The sequence below is a fragment of the Pristiophorus japonicus genome, chromosome 24 (genome assembly GCF_044704955.1).
Source record: "Pristiophorus japonicus isolate sPriJap1 chromosome 24, sPriJap1.hap1, whole genome shotgun sequence".
Lineage (NCBI taxonomy): Eukaryota > Metazoa > Chordata > Chondrichthyes > Pristiophoridae > Pristiophorus > Pristiophorus japonicus.
In genome coordinates this window covers 35,852,423-35,875,424 of record NC_092000.1, presented here as the reverse complement: position 1 = coordinate 35,875,424, position 23,002 = coordinate 35,852,423, and the positions used below count along the sequence as shown (strand labels likewise).

At 45.9% G+C, this 23,002-nt stretch overlaps 1 protein-coding gene and 1 pseudogene across 7 annotated transcripts in view; both read right to left on the bottom strand.

The window, feature by feature from the left end:
- Positions 1–23,002, bottom strand: part of LOC139238000 (EVI5-like protein) — a 425,899-nt gene that overhangs the window by 137,990 nt on the left and 264,907 nt on the right. For all 7 annotated transcript variants that reach the window (XM_070867399.1, XM_070867393.1, XM_070867395.1 and 4 more), the window contains one exon: positions 21,043–21,138. In XM_070867399.1, coding sequence (XP_070723500.1) covers positions 21,043–21,138 — 96 coding nt within the window. The remainder of the gene's footprint in view (positions 1–21,042; positions 21,139–23,002) is intronic.
- LOC139238046 (U2 spliceosomal RNA) lies at positions 2,920–3,155 on the bottom strand (annotated as a pseudogene).

Sequence of the window (23,002 nt, the reverse complement as noted above, 5' to 3'; positions counted from 1 at the left end):
GGTGCTGCAAGTACTCGCATACCGTGAGTCAGTTGTGATGCTCAGAAGGAACTCCTGGTACATGCGCAAACCCACACGCAGCAATTAATGACCCCAAAATTCCTCCCCACCTACCTGGCCCCAGGAGAATGGACAAGAGTTTGGAGCCAAGTCAACACTCGGTGGCTTGGCAGCTCCACAGTGCTCCAGGGCACTGCTGATGGCAGAATAGAGGGTCTGACCCATTAGTGAGATCTTAAGGGGACCTGTCATGAGGAGCTGCAGTTCTTCCAGATAACCTTGAAAGCAGGAGGGTGATCCTAGCCGGATGAGCAACAGGCAAATTACCAATGCTGTGTGCTGTAAGCTGCGTGACTTGGTTGGTTACATTCCACGCACAGGCATGTTCACCCTTCAGGATGTAGTTTGGGATCTGGAATGTCAGGTCCATCATTGAAACACCTGTGAACTCATCCTTTTTTGGTGTGGAAGCAAGTCATCCTCGACCCAAGGGACTGCCTAATACTGTACATTCCAATAATACCCACTTTATAGCAACCTGTGAATTTAAGGAACAGGATCTTGCCTTCTCCTGGATATTCAGCAGCCACCTAATCTGAACTCTGAGCAAACACCACTTCAGACTACAGCAAACACGGATATTCCGACTGAATTTGCCCATTCACATTCCAGCACTCTTCCATTTCTCATCCATTCTCCTTCCAATACTCGTTTAAAAAACGGCTGACTGAGATGATGCTTTATAATATACAGTACTTTATAACCTTCTGGACCAGTTAAATATCTGTTTATAAAGCATTCTATTCTTTAGCTGTCTCATTGTGAAAGCAATCTCCAACATGTCTTCTCTTCCAAATACTAACAAAGCTTTTCTGCATTTTCAGCTTTTCCTGTTTTGCCTTTCAGATAGAGTAAAGCTCCCTCTATACTGTCCTATCACAGAGATCCCTCAACGTAAGGAAGGATAATACACATATAATCTGAGGGGGAAGAGAGAAACAGAGCCAGAGACACAACACAGTGAGAGGAATTGGAAGAGAAAGAGAGACACACAGAAAAAGAGTGAATGACAAAGAGAGAGATAAAAGAGACAGTGTGAGAGAAACAGACAAAGAGTGAGAGTTAGAGAGAGAGCACGAGAATCCTCCAAAGTTATATAGAATAGAATATCATAGTTTGCAGCAGACTTCACCAATTGACATCAAAGCTGAAATATAAATGTGATTACTTTAAATAGACACACTACCATATACAAAAATACTCTATTTCTGAAGATATTTTTGGGGCGGGGATTACCAATGGAAATAAACACTGGTAGGACAAGCAACATCACAACCACAATGAAGCTTTCTTGGCTTACAAACACCATTTTTAAAAAGTACTATAAATATCATCAAATAAGTGTCTCTCCCCTCAAACAGGCAGGATTGAAACAGCCTGTCACACCAGAGATCTATGGAATACAACTGGCCTCTGACCGTGCGTACACAGGAGTGTGGTCTCTGTAAAACTCTGCTGTGAGAATCTGAAAGTTGCTTTGCTTTTTCCAAAAGACTTCAAAGCAAATTCCTCCCCTCTTCATTTTAATTCTATATTTAGTTACAAAATCTCTTCTGCACCATTTTTGAAGCTTAAGGGCAATTTTTTCTATATATAAAAACTTGAAAACTGGGGGTAATTTGTGTTTGCTTATGGAAATTTCTGTTGATTAAAACCTATGTTAGTTGGCAAACTGTAAAAGTGCAAGAGAGTAAAAGAAGAACTAGCTGATGACCAGGATAGTGGCTGTGGTGCAAATGCAGCTGCTGAGAATAGCAGGAAGATGCTCTGAAAGGGTGAAGGCTGTTTGGGCCTTACTCTCTACAAAGCTGCTAGGTTCTGCCCCGCAATACTGCAAGATCTCAGAAAGTTCCCCTGACCCACACTGCCAGGCGCTGGTCTCCATGCTCCTCAGTTATTCTCAGTCTAGATCAATGATTTGGATGAGGGGACCAAATGTAATATATCCAAGTTTGCTGATGATACAAAGCTAGGTGGGAATGTAAGTTGTGAGGAGGATGCAAAGCGACTTCAAGGGGATATATAGACAGGCTAAGTGAGTGGGCAAGAACATGGCAAATGGAATTTAATGTGGAGAAATGTGAAGTTATCCACTTTGGTAGGAAAAATAGAAAAGCAGGGTATTTTTAAAATGGAGAGAGATTGGGAAATGTTGGTATTCAGAAGGACCTGGGTGTCCTTGTACACGAATCACTGAAAGTTAACATGCAGGTACAGCAAACAATTAAGAAAGCTAATGGTATGTTGGCCTTTATTACAAGAGGATTTGAGTATAAGAGCAAAGACATCTTACTGCAATTATATCAGGCCCTGGTGAGATCACACCTGGAGTACTGTGCACAGTTTTGGTCTCCTTACACAAGGAAGGATATACTTGCCATTGAGGGAGTGCAACAAAAGTTCACCAGACTAATCCCTGGGATGGGAGGATTGGCCTATAAGGAGATATTGAGTAGACTAGGCCTATATTATCTAGAGTTAAGAAGAATGAGGGGCGAAACATACAAAATTGTTACAGTGCTTGACAGGGTAGATTCAGGGAGGATGTTTTCTCTGGCTGGGGAGTCTAGAACCAGGAATCACAGTCTCAGAAGAAGAACATAAGAAATAGGAGCAAGAGTAGGCTATTCAATAAGATCATGGCTGATCTGATCTTGGCCTCAACTCCACTTCCCTGCCCGCTCCCCATAACCCTGGACTCCCTTATCGCTCAAAAATCTGTATCTCCAACTTAAATATTTTTGTTTTTAATTTTTCGTTGCCAATCTTTCCAATTCTTTGTCAAATCACAAACGCCAGAGGTCACCTTGCACACATCAAGGATCACTCTGCGCCAATGCTCTTAGCCAAAAGGCCTAGAGCCCAAGCACCGTTCCTGGAAGTACTGCAATACCAGGTTCGTGCCATGGAGATGGATGGGTCAGGCCCCCCACACACCTCCGTGGAGGTGGATGGGTCAAGCCACCCCACCCACCTCCTATTTCCAAAAAGCATAGGAGAACCACCTTCCTGATCCAGGGAGAACCACTTTGGGGTCATGGTTACTCCCGTCAGGTCAGTTACGCATGATCTTAGCCAAAAGGCCGAGAAGCCAACTTAAATATATTCAATGACCCAGCCTCCACAGCTCTCTGGGGTAGAGAATTCCAAAGATTCACGACCCTCAGAGAAGAAATTCCTCCTCATCTCAGTCTTAAATGGGCAACCCCGTATTCTGAAACTATGCCCCCTAGTTCTAGATTCTTCCAAGAGGGGAAACATCCTCTCTGCATCTACCCGGTCAAGCCCCCTCAGAATCTTAAGACGTTTCAATAAGATCACCTCTCATTCTTCTAAACTTTAATAAGTATAGGCCCAACCTTTCTTCATACGACAACTCCATCATCTCAGGAATCAACCTAGTGAACCTTCTCTGAACTGCCTCCAATGCAAGTATATCCCTCCTTAAATAAGGAGGTCAAAACTGTACACAGTACTGCAGGTGTGGTCACACTAACGACCTGTACAGTTGTAGCAGGACTTTCCTACTTTTATACTCCATCTCCCTTGTAACAAAGGCTAACATTCCATTTGCCTTCCTAATTACTTCCTGTACCTGCATGCTAACTTTTTGTGTTTCATGTACAAGGACTCCCAGATCCCTCGATACCGCAGCACTTTATAATCTCTCTCCATCAAAATGATACCTTGCTTTTTTATTTTTCCTACCAAAGTGGATAACTTCACATTTTCCCACATTATACTCCATCTGCCAAATTTTAGCCTACTCATTTAGCCTATCTATATCCTGTGGCAGATTCTGTGTCCTCCTCACAACTTGCTTTCCCACCTATTTTTGTATCATCAGCAAATTTGGCTACATTACACTCGGTCCCTTCATTCAAGTCATTAATATAGATTGTAAATAGTTGAGGCCCCAGCACTGATCCCTGTGGCACCCCACTAGTTACAGTTTGCCAACCTGAAAATGACCCAGTTATTCGACACTGTCTTCTGTAGTTAGCCAATCCTCTATCCATGCTAATATTTTACCCACAACCCCATGAGCTCTTATCTTGTGCAGTTATATGGCACCTTATCGAATGCCTCCAGAAATCCAAATACACTACATCTACTGGTTCCCCTTTATCCACTCTGCTCGTTACATCCACAAAGAGCTCCAGCAAATTTGTCAAACATGATATCCCTTTCATAAAACCATGCTGACTCTGCTTGACTGTATGATGATTTTCTAAATGGTCTGCTATTACATCCTTAATAATGGACTCCAGCATTTTCCCATTGACATGTTAGGCTAACTGTTCTATAGTTTCCTGCTTTCTGTCTCCCTCCTTTCTTAAATAGAGGCATTACATTTGCGGTTTCTCCTCACTCAGAGGGTGGTGAATCTTTGGAATTTTCTACTCCAGAGGGCTGTGGAGACACAGTCTTTGCGTATATTCAAGACAGAGATTGATATATTTTTGAAACAGCTACTTGTGGGTAAATCAGTGTTGGAACATTGGGAGACATTCAAGGAGATCTGGAAGGCTCAGGCCAAACATGTGCCCTTAAAGAAAAAGAATGGGAATAACAATTCTAGAGTCCCCTGATCGTCCAGGGACTTACAGGGGAGGATAAAGAAAAAAAGGGAAGCTTATGTCATATACCAAAGGCTAAATATTATAGAATTTTTGGAGGAATACAGAAAGTTAAGAGGCAAAATTAAAAAGGATATTAGGAATGCTAACCGAGATCATGAAAAATTCTTGGCTAGTAAAATTAAGGAAAATCCAAAGATGTTCTATAAATATATTAAGAGTAAGAGAGTAACTAAAGAAAGGATAGGGCCTATTAGAGACCATAAGGGTACTCTGTGTGTGGAGGCAGAAGATGTTGGTTAAGTTCTTAATTAATACTTTGTACCCGTTTTCACAAAAGGAAAGGGGCAATGCAGATTTCAGGATGAAATAACTGTAGAGAGAGAAGTATTAAGGGGTTTAGCAGCTTTGAAAGTAGATAAGTCCCCAGGCCCGGATGAAATGCACCCCAGCCTGTTGAGCGAAGTAAGAGGAAATAGCAGAGGCCTTGACCATCATTTTCCAGTCCTCTTTGGATCTGGGCATGGTGCCGGAGGATTGGAGGACTGCTAATGTAGTACTCTTGTTTAAGAAGGGAGAAAGGAATAGGCCGAGTAATTACAGGCCTGTCAGCCTAACCTCAGTGGTGGGAAAATGATTGGAAAACATCCTGAAAGGCAGGATAAATCTACATTTGGAAAGGCAAGGATTAATAGGGATTGTCAGCACGGATTTGTTAAGGGAAGATCATGTTTGACTAACGTGATTGAATTAGAATTTTTTGAGGAGGTAACCAAGAGGGTTGATGAGGGTAGTGTATATGGACTTTAGCAAAGCTTTTGATAAGGTCCCACATGGTAGACTGGTCATGAAGGTTAAAGCCCATGGAATCCAGGGCAAAGTGGCAAGTTGGATCCAAAATTGGCTTGGAGGTAGGAAGCAAAGGGTAATGGCTGATGGATGTTTTTGTGACTGGAAGGACGTTTCCAGTGGGGTTCCGCAGGGCTCAGTACTAGGTCCCTTGCTTTTTGTGGTATATATCAAGGATTTAGATTTGAATATAGGGAGTATGATTAATAAGTTTGCAGATGACACTAAAATTAGGTAGGCCACTTAATAGTGTAGATGAACAAAGGGACCTTGAAGTGCTTCTCCACAGATCCCTGAAAGGAGCAGGCCAGGTGGATAAGGTGGTTAAGAAGGCATACAGAATGCTTGCCTTTATTGACCAAGGCACAGAATATAAGAGCAGGGAGGTTATGCTTAAATTGTATAATACTCTGGTTAGGCCACAAGTTGGAGTACTGTGTGCAGTTCTGGTCGCCGTATTATAGGAAGGACGTGATTGCACTAGAGAGGGTGCAGAGATTTACTAGGATGCTGCCTGGAATGGAGAATCTTAGTTATGAGGACAGATTGGATAGGCTGGGTTTGTTCTCATTGGAACAGAGCAGGTTGAGAGGAGACCCCTTGGTGGAGGGGTCTATTACGAGGGGGCATAGTTTTAAGGTGGTTGGTGGAAGGTTAGAGGGGATTTGAGGGGGGGGCTTCTTTACGCAGAGGGTTGTGGAGATCTGGAACTTGCTGCCTGGAAGAGTGGTGGATGCAGAAACCCTCACCACTTTTAAGAGATGGGGGTTGGATGGGCACTTAAAGTGCAGTAATCTAGGTTACGGATCGAGTGCTGGTAATTGGGATGAGACTGGATAACCTTTTGTTGGCCGGTGCACATATAATGGTACGTACTGCAGGGAATCCAATATGGCCAGGGTGATCTCCTGGACTTTTGTCGATCGCCTGGATGGGTCGGAGATGAATTTTCCCAGATTTTTTTTTCCCTAAATTGGCCTGGGTTTTTAAATCTGGTTTTCGCCTCTCCCAGGAGATCACACGGTTCCGGTTGGGGTGGAGTGTACAATGTTTCAGTGTAAGGGGTGTGGTAGTTGTGTGGGGTGGACTGGTTGGGCTGGGTGCTCTTCGCCTTTCCGTCATTGTTAATAGGTTTATACGTAACCTTTAGGGCTGCTGACCGAGGACTGTGCGGCTCGGCCGGCGCGGACACGATGGGCCGGAATGGTCTCCTTCTGTGCTGTAAATTTCTATGTTTCTATGAATGGCTCAAGGGGCCGAATGGCCTACTTCTGCCCCTAATTCTTGTCATGTTCTTATGTTCTCCCAATCCTCTTTCCCCACTTCCGGATCACAGGACTTCTCTCACTGCTCACTACTCCCCAACTGCACTTCCAGTGCTCCCAGGATCTGAGTCGCACCGAGAACATCTCTTTCCACTGTTTCCATACCCCTGGAGCTGTGTGTTTTTGCCTGTGGGAAGTGAAGAGGAAGGTTGACGGTGTATGTGAGCTTTAATGTGTTGGAACAGACTTGATGGACCAGCCAGTCTTTCCCCGTCCTTTTTCGTAGGTTTATAGTACCTCTTTGTGCTGCCCGTGGACCCCACAACTCCCCTCTCCCAGTGCTCCTAGACCCTGGGTGGCCATGACAGGTACTACTAGACCCAGAGAATCCATCCCTTGACTACCAAACCCCTAGACTCCTTACCAGTGTTCCAAGTAATATCACTTGGCATAACATTCCTGTTGCTATAAAACATCTCGCCAACTATGCAGAGAGTGCACACTTGAACATAGAACTTTGCTGAGTGACAAAGTAAAACAGCAGCATTTGCTCCCTCTAAAGTGAATGTAAAACCCACACTTTGTTCAGGATTATGAAGCATACAATTGCAGAGGGTTTTTGGATTCATCGACCCGTCCAATCAGAGCGCCGCCCGCGCCCCGTCCAATCAGAGCGCCGCCCGCGCCCCGTCCAATCAGAGCCGCCGCCCGCGCCCCGTCCAATCAGAGCCGCCGCCCGCGCCCCGTCCAATCAGAGCCCTCCCCCGCGCCCCGTCCAATCAGAGCCCTCCCCCGCGCCCCGTCCAATCAGAGCGCCCCCCCCGCGTCCCGTCCAATCAGAGCGCCCCCCCCCCCCCACCCCGCGCCCTGTCCAATCAGAGCACCAGCCTCCCCGCCAAACAGAGACCACTCCCGTCTCGTCAAATCAGACCATTAGCTGATCACACACCATTACACTAATAATGCTACCTCGAATGGCCTTTCATGCTTGCGTGACTTGAAATTCACCAACACAACTCCCTCTTTCAGTCTGCGTGTATGTGTGGTGAGTGACTAAACTATGTACCTCTGATTATCACCCAACCTTAAATCACTGACCTGGGCACAGCTTCCAAGCTCTCTGATTAAATGTATCCTCGTTTACACTGATTTTGACAGTTCCCTCACACTCAAAACATCCAGCAGTCCCAGGTCAGGGATCAGTTCAATTGTGGACACCTAACTAGGATAAAGTAAGTTGACTGGTTTGCTATCCTTAATGTTCCTGGGAGGGGAAGGCAGCGAAGCAGTAATTTAAGTGTAAAATCTTCTTTCCCCCTTCCATGTATAATTTATTAAAAAATACAAACAACACTGGTGTACCACTAAGAGTTGCAGGAATTTAACAGTCGTGATTCTGGGTCAGTGTTGGTCATTATCACATTGTTGCTTGTGGGATATTGCTGTGGAAAAAGATAGACTTGCATTTCTATAGTGCCTTCCACGACCACCGGACAATGAAGTACTTTGAGCGTAGTCACGGTTATGTGGGCAAATTAGCTTCCGCGTTTCCTATATTATAATGGTGACTACACTTCAAAAGGACTTCTTTGGCTGTAACGCCCTTTGGGACATCTCGAGGTCGTGAAGGGCGCTATAGAAATGCAGGATCTTTCTTTTTTTATTCTACTGCTTCCTACATGGAGGTACGGGATGCACCCAGTGAAGCGGATTCAGTAACAAGGTTTTATGTTAATCCTTGAGCTCACTACAGTTAGATATTGGGAAAGGACTCGATTCTTCCTGCATCCCTCTCAATATTACTGCTCAGATCAGGAAGTTATCGTGTGAGCAAGTCAATGGGGTGTACTATCAAGACTTTTTGATAACTTTATAATGAACTAACACTCAGATTTTCAAATCTTTTACAATATTTCAGAAATTACTACACAGCTTATTCATTTGAATCTCTGCTATGATCTCAGACTTGGTCAGTGGGCACCATGACAAAGCAGTGGAATGAGTGAGGCTTGATTTCGTGCCGGGCCTGCAACGTGTGGTTAGATAAAAAGCCTGCTCACTAAACACAGGAATGCAGCAAATGACTCATCAGCTCTCACTCGAGTCAGAAAGTGCACAGATTCTAAAATTATACAGTAAAGAGCAGTAGGCATCAAAGGATTTTAGAATTAGAGATCTCACCAGAATATGGGCGACTTTTGGTGAAGCACAAAGCCTTCCTGCTCCACCCATCAGCATTTATCAAGTTTTCTCGATACAGTTTCTCTTTAAAACCCAACTCATTTCCTCAGCAACTTGACCAGAGTGGACATTTCTCTCACTGCACCTCTTCAGCTAAAATGATCAAAATTGGTTAGGCTGCAGTTGGAATAGTGTGTCTAATATTGGGCACCTTACTTCAGGAAAAATGTCAAGGTTATGAAGGTAGTACAGAGAGATTCATTGATATACCAGGTATGAGTGGCTTTAGTTATGACTGGAGAAACTGGGGCCCGTTTGATTGGAATAGAGGTTAAGAGGTGATCTGATACAATTGTTCAAAATTGTGAGGGGTTTTAACAAGGAAAATCAGAAAAAAATATTTCTACTAGTCAATAAGCAGTAACTAGAGGGCATAACGTTAGGATCATCACAAAAGAATTCTAGGCAAGGTTATAAAAAATGAATGAATGAAGTGCGCTACAAAAACATTGGTGGAAGCTTTAAAAGCTTTTGAAAGGTAAGTGAATAAATATTTTAAAAAGAAAAATTTGAAAAGTATGAGATAAAGAAATAAGACTTACATTTCTACAGCACCTTTCATGACCTCAGGACGTCCCAAAGCACTTTACAGCCAATCAAGTACTTGTTGAAGTGTAGTCACTGTTGTAATGTAGAAAACGCAGCAGCCAATTTGCGCACAGCAAGCTCCCACATACAGCATGATGATTAATGACTAGATCATCTGTTTTAGTGATGTTGTTTAAGGGATAAATATTGTCCAGAACTCACCTGCTCTTCTTCGGAATAGTACCATGTGCCGAGAGCAAAATTCACCAGAACCCCCCCCGTGTTTGGGCTCATTCGAAAGGAAATTTAATTTGGGACTATCGACTGAAAAGTTTACTGGAACTCTAAAGTGCTTATGGAAGAAACTACGAACTTTAATAAGAGTTATGAAGTTTTACAAGACAAATTCAAGCTTGTAGGCGGACCTAAAGAACAAAGGAAGCCCACTTGATTATTGGAACTGTCTGGTTGTGAGGAATGAGGTATCCTGTCTGGAAGAATGAGTATTTAGAAATCTTCCTCCACAAGAGACATTACCATCATAGTATCACCCAGAGATAGCTCCCCATCAACATGGGTCTGGACAAACCATTTTCAGCATATACATCACAAAGAGGCCCAAGCCAGCCTGTATGCAAAAGACTAAGCACAAAAGGACATTGCAATTACCAAACTAATATTTCCATCAGGAAACAGTTTTTCGAAGATCAACCCACGCAAAACATATCAACTTTAACGAGCCCGACAAAATATTACAAAGAACCACCAAGTCCGCCAAAATTATACAAAGGATTGTGAACAGATTGGGCGGCAAGATTAGAACACTGAAATCGTATAACTGCCCCTGTTTTCAACAGAGGTTAGTGGGAAAGAGAGGTAGATGACCTGCTCCTGTTCACCGATGAGGGGGAAGAGCATGGCTCACTGCTGAAAGAGGAGGGATTTAAAGTAAACCCCAAGGCGGCACCGATCGGCCTGAAGGAAGTAAAACTCCTGAGACTGGCTGTGCGCGCTGGGGAAAGAGCCATTGACAAAGCTAGAAGGGAAGCAGTGCAGAAGTTACCGGCCCCCAACACAGTGACAGGAGTAAGATCTTTTCTAGGCTGACTGGGTACTGCAGAGATTTCATTGAGGATTATGCAGCTACAGCAGCCCCTCTGCTCCGACTCCGACACAAAGGAGTGGAGTGGGAATGGGACAAAGATCGCGAGGCAGCATTTATCCAACTCACGAAAGACCTGCAGACCGCGCCAGCTCTGGGGGCCATAGATGGGGTAAAGAGTTTTTCCTGGAGGCAGCAGCCAGTAGGGACAACCTGAGTGCAGTACTGCTCTAAGAGCGGCACGGTCGGCTGAGACCAGTGGTCTACTCCTCCAGGATACTCACGGACGTGGAGAAGGGATACTCTAACTGTGAGAGGCATCTCCTAGCCACTCACTGGGCTGTGAAAAGATCACTGATCTTCACAGGGGGGTCCCCTATCACACTCCTTACCCACCATACGCCCACCCAAATGCTCCTGGACGGGAGGATCAAGGACGGGACAGTGAGCAGTGCCCGCATTGCTTGCTGGAACCTGCTCCTCTCTCAAATGGACCTATGGGTAAAGGGTCTCTGTGAGCCAAGACTTGCAGCCAACATGATTTATCCAGGGACAGCGCACTGGTGTTCCACAGAAGGGGTATGGGAAATTAACATAGGTTTTCGGGCTGGGTTACACCCCACAGGCCGAGAGAGCGATGTGGACGGTTCAAGCACGGTACCTGCAGGTGAACGACTCACAGGCTGCGGAGTTTATGACCCCGAGGCAGGCATTGCCCTGGCGATTAAACTCCCCAGTACTATGAGCGCCCAGCATGCTGAACTGTCTGCGGTGGTGTATGGAGTCACACATCTCGAAGAATTCCCTACCCCATACACGAGTTGCTCGGACAGTATATGTTCACATGCAATTCGTGTACGGAGTACCTGGCTATTTGGTCCCACCGCAGATACACATCCGCAGACGGGAGACCCCCTAGCAATTGAGCCCCTACTGGAAAGGGTCATGAAAACCGTAGGGGAGGAAAGGTATATCTACATACATAAGGTGAAGGCACATTCCACCACAGAACCCCATAGCGAGGGAAACCAGCTGGCTAACATGCTAGCCAAGCAGGGGGCCCGCACGGGAAAAGCTCTGGGATCCGTACAACTCAGGACACATAGCAGCAGGATGGGGACAGCAGGGAAGGCAGGGATAGCTTTGCGCCCAACTTGGAACTCTGTCACCTTTGTCAGCCAGAGAACTTTCTCAGGGCCAGACAATCTGTTTTATGTGCCCCTACAGGAAAGAGAGCAGCATGAGAAGGATCCTGTTCCTGCTCGCCCTGATAAGGATGAGCAGCAGCGACCGAGGAGACGTGGAAGAATCCCTCATTTACGGGTGTTCAGGAGGAAGAGCACCGATCGTAACCGCCGGGGGTGGCCCCCGAGACGTGGAAGAACTCGCCGTTTACGCCCACGAGGGAAGGTGGCCAGGGTGGCTGGGATCTAATTCTACCCGCTACTCCAGTCAGGAAGGTTTTACCTACGGGGAGGCCTCAGTTCCATGCCCCCGGATACGGATCATCGCTCCCGAGTCAGAGTTACAGAGGGAAAGCGTGTGTGTTTGACTTGCAAAGGGAACAGTCCCCTGGGAAGATGGTGGTGGCTCAGAAAACTCAGCAAGGATGCATGGGACCAGGAATCGGACTGGGAAAGACTCGGTAATGATACGTACCGCACCATCACGGGGACACGGGGAGGAGTAAAAGTGTGTTGGGACAAATGCTGGGAATCCGAACAAGGAATTTATGTTTGCATGTGGGGATCAGAGAGTATTTGTCCCGCAGGCATATCGATCACCTTTGCCAGGCAATGGCAAGTTGAAGGGGAAGGGATGGGGTGTGATTCTAGCCTACACGGGTGTGTGGTCTCACACTCCCACTCCCAATTAATACCACCGAACTAAGAGCACACATTAAGAAACCCCTGCCCACAACCCCGCCAATACGCAGAGTAATAGAAAGGTGTCCTACCAGCACCAAGGGATCTGGGAACGGATTAGTATTGGGACTGACCGAAAAGATATTATATCAGGGGGTACATTATGCAGTAACTTCAGTAATTATGGGCCCAAGTTTCCACACGATAAAAAACGGGCGCCCCTCCGAGCTGAGCGCCCGTTTTTCGTGCCTAAAACAGCGCGATTCTGGAGCGCCCTGCAGCTCCTTGTCTGTATGGCACGGTGCCCAGGGGGGCAGAGCCTACACTCGCGCCGATTTTGTAAGTGGGAGGGGGCGGGTACTATTTAAATTAGTTTCTTTCCTGCCGGCAACGCTGCGCGTGCGCGTTGGAGCGTTCGCGCACGCGCAGTGAAGGAAACATTGGCACTCGGCCATTTTTGTAGTTCTTTGTAGCTGTTTAGTTTTTGAACATTTTTTAATAAAAGCACATTGCCATCAGCACATCAGCACTGAGAAGGCTGCAGGAAGCCTCAGAAAGTTGAGGCAGCCGTTTCCCGTCAACCTCCCCCGTTTGCCGTCGGGAAATGGCTCCTCAATTTCTGAGGCTTCCTGCAGCCTTCTGTCTCCTTCCCTCCCTCCCTCCCGCCGTCTGGAACGGCTTCCTCCTCCCCCCCCCCCTGCGTTCGGTCAGTCGGTTCCCTCCCTCCCTCCGTCTAGAATGGCTTCCTCCCACCCCCCTCCCCCCCCCTGCGTTCGGTTGGTCGGTCAGTTCCCTCCCTCCCGCCCGGCGTCTGGAACGGCTTCCTCACCCCCACCCCTGCGATTCAGTCGGCGGTCGGTTCTCTCCCTCCCTCCGTTTGGAACAGCTTCCTCCCTTCACCCACCCCCCCACCCGCCCCCGCGTTCGGGAACGGCTGCCTCGTTTTGTGAGGCTTGCTGCAGCATTCTCCCTGGCTGAAGCACTTTCACACAGGTAGGAAGATGGTTTATTTAATCTTTTCTTTGCTTATAAATTTTTATTCAGGTTGGATTTATTTGTATAATATTTGTAGAAGTATAAATAAGGATTTATTGTAGAATTTAATGACTTCCCTTCCCCCCAACCTCGTTCTGGACACCTAATTTGTAACCTGCGCCTGATTTTTTAATGTGTAGAACAGGTTTTTTTCAGTTCTACAAAAATCTTCACTTGCTCCATTCTAAGTTAGTTTGGAGTACGTTTTCACTGTGGAAACTTTCAAATCAGGCGTCAGTGGCCGGACACGACCCCTTTTGAAGAAAAAATTCTGTTCCAAAGTGGAACTGTTCTACCTGACTAGAACTGCAGAAAAAAAAATGTGGAGTATTGCGATTTCTAAGATAGTCCGTTCTCCACCAGTTGCTCCTAAAAATCAGGCACAAATCATGTGGAAACTTGGGCCCATTAAACCTTTCCGAAGGAAACAGAGCTGCTATACCAGGCCCTACTTAAGAGAAATGTTCAAGAAATTTTATGAGTTAGACTTTGGAAATGTAGACAAAGCAGATCTATAAACCCTAAACGCTAGGGACACCATGAGCTCAGGGAGACCTAGAAGGGGAATCATAAACGACATTTTCACTACCTACAACACAGCTTCCTCAGTGATAAATAGCCTAGATGACATAGAGCTGCAAACACAGATAAACAATTTAAAGACCCAATTGAGAAAAATCCTGAAACAGGAGAACACCATAGTAGGATCAGAACTACACGAGGACCAGGCTATGATTGTCCATTTAAAAGTAGTGGCCGAGCTGGAAAAACATGCACAGACAGTGAATGCACTCATACGAGAGGATAGAAACGCTTCGGACCAGGCTGCACAGAACGAGGTGTGCGTGCTGTATGGGGCATGGTTGTTGGGCGAGGGCCGCAACAACCTGGAGGATTTAAAACAAGGTTTAGTTCCCTCCTGGATCAGGAACAAGCACCTCGCAGCCCTCCACCTGTATAGTAATTCACTAAGCCCCTGCCAGCTCCGCCTAGCCTCTGAAGCCTACCTTGTCCCAGTAGACTGTGGGAAATCTAATCACACCATCATGGGGATAGTACTAAGGATGCCGGTCATGGGTGGGACAGCCCGACCCGCACCGGTATACCGGGTGGAAAACATTGGAGTTATTCAGGGAGGTGCCCACATTCGATTTGCAGTGGTCCCACCCTATGTCATAAAGTGGGAACACGCTGTAACGGGTACTGACCTCTCCGGGTGCCAGAGCCGGGGTGCACACGTAATAGTGTCCTCAGTACTCGAGTGCCCATTCAAAGTCACAGTGTGGGTTTAAAGCTGCTGGCGCACAGCCTATTAACTGCACCGTGGATGTAATGACACAAGACCTTGTCCCTCCACAGGTTGCATACATAGGGGGTGGGACATATTGGGCCCAAGTTTCCACAAGAAAAAAAACGGGCGCCCCTCCGAGCTGGGCGCCCGTTTTTCGCGCCTAAAAAAGCCTCGGTATTCTCCACCTACTTACAGGTCCTCTGGCCCTCGGCGCAGCCAGCACGAGCTGTTGGGGGGGGGGGGGGGGGCCCGAAGCACGCAGCCCCTAGCCCTGGCTGAATGGCCTCACTGGGGCTGCGTGGATAAGGCTCCTCCCACGGCCAGCTCCTGCTACCCCCCGCCGACCAGACCCGACACCGCTCCCGCCCCCCCCCCCCCCCCCCCCCGCGCTCCCATCCCTCCCTCCCTCCGTCCGTCTCTCCCTCTGCGGCACGAACAGCTGCAGAATTCTCCCTGGCTGAAGCACTTTCACAGGTAGGAAGATGGTTTATTTAATCTTTTCTTGGCTTATAAATGTTTATTCAGGTTGGATTTATTTGTATAATATTTGTAGAAGTATAAATAAGGATTTATTGTCGAATTTAATGAGTTCCCTTCCCCCCTCCCCCACACCTCGTTCTGGACGCCTAATTTGTAACCTGCGCCTGATTTTTTAATGTGTAGAACAGGTTTTTTCAGTTCTACAAAAATCTTCACTGGCTCCATTCTACTTTAGTTTGGAGTACGTTTTCACTGTGGAAACTTTCAAATCAGGTGTCAGTGGCCGGACACGACCCCTTTTGAAGAAAAAATTCTGTTCTAAACTAGAACTGTTCTACCTGACTCGAACTGCAGAAAAAAAAATGTGGAGAATTGCGATTTCTAAAATAGTCCGTTCTCCACCAGTTGCTCCTAAAAATCAGGCGCGAATCATGTGGAAACTTGAGCCCCTAGTGTCACCACCAGTCGCCCCACTACCAACATGGACACTTCTGGTGTCCGCTCAGTGACAGCAGTTTTTGCTTCAAACTTGAAGCATCAGTTCAAGTGGCCCAGGAACAGATTGTCCCCATTCCTGAACCCACCACTGTCCACCTCACTGTGAGAGAAAACATTACAAACCTGCAGGATTATGTTGTACATTTTGGCTATGTAATTCCCCCTCTACCCAAACATCTTACCGCTCTGCTAAAAGCTGTAATCATCTCACAAAAACACTTCTATACTCTAGAACAGAAAACCGAACAGAGAACAGATAGGGAAAAAGATTCTTGAGATCACCATTCCGCCTTGGTGAGACGTTTTCAGAAATACAGAGGTCCCAGTCTGGATCCGAATCGCTTCCCACACTTTAGTTATTTGTCAACTCGCGATTATACTTTACTTATGGTGTCTCACTTGCCGAGTGAAACGCAGAGGCCGTCAGGTCAGGCACCAAAGGGTGCTATATGCTCCTTGGCCGAACTTGGTAATCGCGCAGGGATGGGTGACACCATACTACCATGTTTAATTTGTGTTTGATTTTACCTGCTGTAAACCGCAACATCGCGAGTGTTGTCAGAGTGTTACTTAAATGTTTTGACTATGTACCTTTATTTTACTGAACCTGAATATGTGTTTGACTATGGACCTTTAATGTTACTTGAGAATGTGTTACTATGTGTTTTCATTTTACTTTATTTAAAGTTGTGTATGACTGTGTACCGTCATTTTACTGTGAAAACCAAGTAAAAGAGGGACATCATACCTCCTCTATGTTATAACCGAACTGTAACTACTGTATTCGCCTGTAAATTGCATTGCATTTCAACGGGGGATGCAGGGTAATGTTTAGCTAGTATAAATGCAGGGAAGGTTGACTCTCTTGAGCAGGAATTTTGCTTACCTTGATTGACACTAGTGTAGAGTGTCAACAGGGGGACTGCAGAGAGCAAAATTCACCAGAACCACCCCCCCGTGTTTGGGCTCATTCGAAAGGAAATTTAACTTGGGACTATCTACCGAAATGTTTACTGGAACTCTAAAGTGCTTATGGAAGAAACTACGAACTTTAATAGAGTTATGAAGTTTTACAAGACAAATTCAAGCCTGTGGACGGACTCAGAGAACAAAGGAAGCCCACTTGATTATTGGAACTGTCTGGGTGTGAGGAATTAGGTAACCTGTCTGGAAGAATGAGTATTTGGAAATCTTCCTCCACAAGAGACATTACCATCACAGTATCACCCAGAGATAGCTCCCCATCAACATGGGTCTGGACAAACCATTTTCAGCATATACATCACAAAGAGGCCCAATCCAGCCTGTATGCGAAAGATTAAGCACATAAGGACATTGCAATTACCAAACTAATATTTCCATCAGGAAACAGTTTTTCGAAGATCAACCCACCCAAGACATATCAACTTTAACGAGCCCGACAAAATATTACAAAGAAGAACCAAGCCCGCCAAAATTATACAAAGGATTGTGAACAGATTGGGCGGCAAGATTAGAACACTGAAATCGTATAACTGGCCCCTGTTTTCAACAGAGGTTAGTGGGGGAGAGAGGTGGTTGCTACTACCTCATCAAGACAAGGAGAGAAACCAACGCAACAGTTGTAAAATTAACTTCTCCAGCCTCGAAGTCTTGAAGTCCTGAAGGAAGGAAGAACATCACCATCTACCATTAACTATCAAAAGGATTGGTAAGCATAAGTCCCTGGCCCTGGAGTCTAACCTAGCTAGAATTGGGAGGTGGGAGGTATAATTTTACTGCAACCCCCTTTGAATGTGTAGTGTATGGTACTTTATTAGAGTGATTATAAGTTTGACCTTGTACCTTTCCTTGTATTGTTCTTTATTAGAGTGATTGTAAGTTTGGCCGTGTATTTTCTTACGAGAGTAATAAGCCTGTATTACTTTGACTGCAATAAAACTCAAGTTCTTTGCATCAAATCAGTGTCCTCTGCACTTTTGTCACACCCCCCAAATAAATCCAAATAAAACCGTTCAAGTTGGTCAGAAGGGAACCTGACCCCCTCATCGAGACCACACCACACCCCAAGCACCCGCCCCTTACACATGTGATCTTTTACATTCACCTGAGAGGACAGACAGAATGGAATGAAGCGAATAGCGCTTTCAGAAATCCAGCACATGGCTAAATGGTCTCCTTGTGTGCTATACTATTACAGGAACACAAGATAGGAATCAGAGTAGGCCATTCAGCACCTCGAGCTTGTTCCACCATTCAATTAGATCATGGCCGACCTATAGCTCAAGTCCATTTACCTGCCTTTCCTCCATTTCCCTGGATACCCTTACCTAGCTCAGTTGGTAGAGCATCAGACTTTTAATGAATGAGAGTGTCCAGGGTTCACACAGGCGCTGCTTTAGTGTGTCAGCTGTGGCTCAGTGGGCAGCACTCTCACCCGAGTGAAATAGTTATGAGTTCAAGTTCCACTCCAGACTCCAGAGACTTAAGCACAAATATCTAGCTGACACTCCAGTGCAGTACTAAGGGAAAGCTGCACTGTTGGAGATGCCGTCTTTCGGATGAGACCTTAAACCAAGGCCCCGTCTGCTCTCAGGTGGATGTAAAAAATCCCATGGCACTATTTAGAAGAGCAGGGGAGTTATCCCTGGTGTCCGGGCCAATATTTAACTGTCAATCAATCACAAAAACAGATGATCTGGCCATTATCACATGTTTGTGGGAGCTTGCTGTGCGCAAATTGGCTGCCGCGTTTCCTACATTACAACAATGACTACACTTCAAAAGTACTTCATTGGCTGTAAAGCGCTTTGGGACATCCTGAGGTCATTAAAGGCGCTATAGAAATGCAAGTCTTTTATTTTTATTAACAGAAAATCAATCTGTCCTGAAAATGTCAACTGGCGCAGCATCCAGCACACTTTGTTGGAAGAGTTTCAGATTTTCACTCCTCTCCTGGTGCCTCTCTTCACTTGTAAATGACCTCGCACCAATTTTAAGATTGTGGCCCTTGTTCTGGATTTCCCCACCTGAGGAAATAGTTTCTCTGCATATAACCTATTGAATCCCTTTATGAAAGGCCTCAATTAGATCAGTCTTCAACTTTCTAAACTCATCATAATACAATCCAAATGTGTGCAACCTGTACTGTTAATTTAACTGCTGGTGTCATTCTGGTGAATCTGTGCTGTACCCCTCTCCTGAGGTGCAGTGCCCACAACGGAATGCAGTACTCCTGATGCGGTCTGACCAAAGCGCTGCACAACCCTCTTGAGATATTCCATCATCTCTCCTCTAAGGTCCAGCTCTGTGGTTCTATCTCCTACCTGTCCTTATGCAGCCAGTGCACCTTGAGCAATGGCTTCTCTTCCCAGTGCGACCAACCTCCGGAACTCCCCAAGGATCAATCCTTGGCCCTTCCTCTTTCTCGTTAACAAGTTGCTCTTTGGCGACATCATCCATAGGTACCTGGTCAAATTTCATGCGTGCTGATGACAATCAGCTCTATCTCTGCACCAGTGACCACCTGCACACAGTCAGACTGCCTGTATTGAGCCATAATGGGTCAGAATTTGTACTGATTGAATGTCAGGAAAACCAAAGCCTTTGTTCTTAGACCTCGTCAAAAACTTTGCCATTGATTGCTCTCCCTCCTTGGCCGTTTGCTCAAGCATAACCTGAACATCAGTATCTTGTTCAACTCAAAGCTTACTCGTGCCTTCATATCACCCAGCTACACCCTACCGCTACTGAAGCCCTTACCCATTCTGTTGCCACCTCCAGATTTGATTTCCTAACACTCTATTCATGGACCTGCATTCCAACTTGTCGAAATCTGAGCAGGTCGTGCTCATCCATCATCTCTTCCTTTACTGACTCCGTGTTCCAAAGCATCGCATTAAAAATCTTCATCCTCACCTACAAATCTCTCCAAAGCCTTGCCCTGCCACACATTACAACAGTTTCCAGCCAGCTCAGCCCTACTCTCTGGAACTCTCTCAGCTCCACTTCCCCACAACAGCTCCTGTCCATTCCTCTCTTCCTCTGGAAGTTTTTTCACGTTAAAGCTGCTACATAAATGTTGTTAAATTAAATGTTGTAGAAGACAGGTTCTGAAAGGACGGAGTGTCATGGAACACAGCGTCTGAACGGATCCAGTGTCACAGAACACAGAGTCTGTTGATGGAGCACAAAGTGAAGCACTTGGATGGAGTAATCATGTGGCTTAAGCTGGATGCTTCTACAACACCAAGGGATATTGATTTCTTCTCAGCCTTCCAAGACATCACACATTACAAGTCACTTACTGTTGGGCTCATGTATCAGTCCCAATATTGGCATTGAGCTGTGCTCTATCGAGTCTGACAATGGAGAGAAGCTCCAATAATATAGACACAGGAACTCCCTGCCAGGAACGCTATGTTCAGATCGGGGTGACAACCTGGTACCAAATTTACTCTTTCACTGAATATGGTGTGTTAAAAAAAAAAGGTTGTAATTTAGTGCTGAAAAGTTAAGATAACCACCAGCCTGATCTTCCTCCTGAACATAGCGGCCATTCTATAGATACCAATTAATTGATCCAGTTGTTCAATGGCGGTAAACAGTCCCTTAAACTTTCAAGTTCAATCACCTCATGAATTGCTTATCCTTTGTGGTGGTGAAATAAGGACCCCCAACCCCCACCAGCACCCACTGCTGCCCCCCATTGGGACCCACCCCACTGATTCACTGCGGAGGTTCTCAATCTCTTAACTAAAAAACAAGCATTGCAATATACAATTGTACCTTGATAGATACCAGCAAACAAATCAATTGTCCTTGGAGAGCTAAAAACGAGCATCAATACTATGTCAGAGACTTTTAAACTTAAGTTATTAAATGTTAGAAAGCAGGTGGGGAGAAGGAGAATAGAAGTACCTGAAGTGTGCGTTACCCTTTGCAAAACCATTGCCGTTCTTTTATCGTGCAACTACACTTGTAACTCAGGGCAGAATGGTGCAAGTGCTGTCAGATATATAGAAAGTGATTGGAAATCATAGCAAGGGAGAACAACTATGACAACCACAACAGACTGATGCAAATTCAGCGACTGACTCGTGTGGAGCAAGGGCAGAGTGATGGAAGATAGGGAGTGGTACAGCATGTCTATTATTGGAGTATATGCCGGGGACAGTGACCACAAGACAACAAGTAACATGATGCGGCCATAAGACAACAAGTAACAGATTACCTGAATGACACAACACAAGGATGCAATGGTTTGTACCTGGATTTCCAGTTCAGCAATGCGCTGGCGAAGTTCAGCGATGGCAGCAATGCTGTCTGCTTCCCGAAACCGCACGGCCATAACCTCCTCCTTGTTCTAGTGTGAGCAGTGAAATATCACAGATTACTCCGGTGACAAAGATAGGCGGCACTGCCTGTGTTAAACTACAAGCCAATCACCAGATGAAACATCGAAGACCTTTTTACGTAGGGTACCTTTCTCCCTTGTGGGATCCTTTTTGTTTTTAAAAAACACAGCGCCTAATTTGGAAGAAAGACAGACTGGACCAAGAAACCGCTTGGTCCATCAACTCCCTCCTCCCGACAGCACATGCACAGACTGCGGGAAGTCTCTCGTCTTCACAGATTAATAATCACAGCCACTGCTGCAACTTTTCTCAGCAGTGGCTGTGATTAACCCTAATCCAAAATGTTTTCCCCCCATTGGATCTTGTGCTGCGAAAACTTCTTCAGGTGAGAGCAAGAGCAGACCGCTCCACAATCACTGTCCAACCCCACTCTGACACGTCACAGCTGACGGTCTTACCTTCCTCACTGGACACTGTGCCTAATAATGAGCAAACAACCAGAACATTTCATTAAGGCAAGGAGAGTCAAGTACAAAACAGTAAAAGACAAATTTAGGGAAGATGTTAGGAAATTCTTCTTCAAAGAGAGATTAAAGCATGGAATGGAATCCAGGAAAGGGAACTGGAAGTGAAAAGCTTGGAATTGTTTAAGAACCATTTGGATGCAGAATGAGGGACTTTAAGGTCTTTCTCGATGGTGATGAACGAAGATCATCCAAACAGCCTTCTGCAATCATTGTAATCCCTTTAGCTACTTTCTGAAAATCTCCACACAGGAATGGCAAATCCACGATCCCTCACTGCTATATGGGGCAACGTTTAAGCTGCAAATACAGGATCCTGAATATAAAGTATTTAAATAAAAATGTCTTTCAACAGAGGAGGTGCCAGCAATGAACAAGTGAGCAGGCACCCATCAGTCACATAAATATCATAGAACATCATTTCCTTAGAAAAGCTTTGAATAGTAAATATATATATATATATAAAAGAACATAAGATGTTATGCAACAAAATGGGTAACAACTTCACCCCACTCTACAATAGTATCCAATGTCTCCTGCATCTTTTTTGCGAATCCATCTATTTTTAAAGACACGTTAGCATGGTTCGAAAGCTACATGGGGCCCGAAATTGGTGGAAGCTAAGTCCGCCCAAGTGCCGGCCAAAGGACCGCTGCGATCCTGGCGGTAATTTGGGCGGCAGTTTCATGCAATAATCTTGGAAAGACTGCCCGGCAGCAAAAATGGGATTTATGTACTGAATCTGGACGGTAGCTCCCATTCTCGGTGGCAAATGCAATCCTCGGCAAAGTACCGCTGAGGAGTGAGTCGAGCCCAGGGAGGGGGGGAACTGATGAAATGTAAAATTTTCACAAAATTTAAAAAACAAAACACTAGAAATCCTTCAGGGTACCCCATCCTCCTGAATCGCCGCAAAAAAATAAAAGAAGTGAACGAACCTTTTTTTTGCTGGTCTTCACACTTCCCGTTGTTAGACCAACCACCCCGCGGCTGTCCTCCCCCCTGCTGCAGCAGAGGACCGTGGCCCGGAACAAACTGGTAGCACGGCGGGCGGGAGGACACTTACGCGCGTTGCACGCAAGCGGGTGGTCCCCAGTGGTCTTCCCTCCCCGCCGGCGGGAGGCCTCCACCAAACTCGCTCGGAGGGGAGACCACCCAGAAAACTCGGCGGCAGCGGACGGTAAGTCCACCAATTTTGGCCCCATAGATACCAAGTGCAAGTGAGTGAGAGAGCCTCACTTATCCACTTGTGCGCCTCGGAGGCGCATTGCTTAGTGCCATATGCAAAACTTGGCCTTGCCATGAACGATTAGTGGGGCTGTCTCAAATTAAACATAATGGCCAGGAA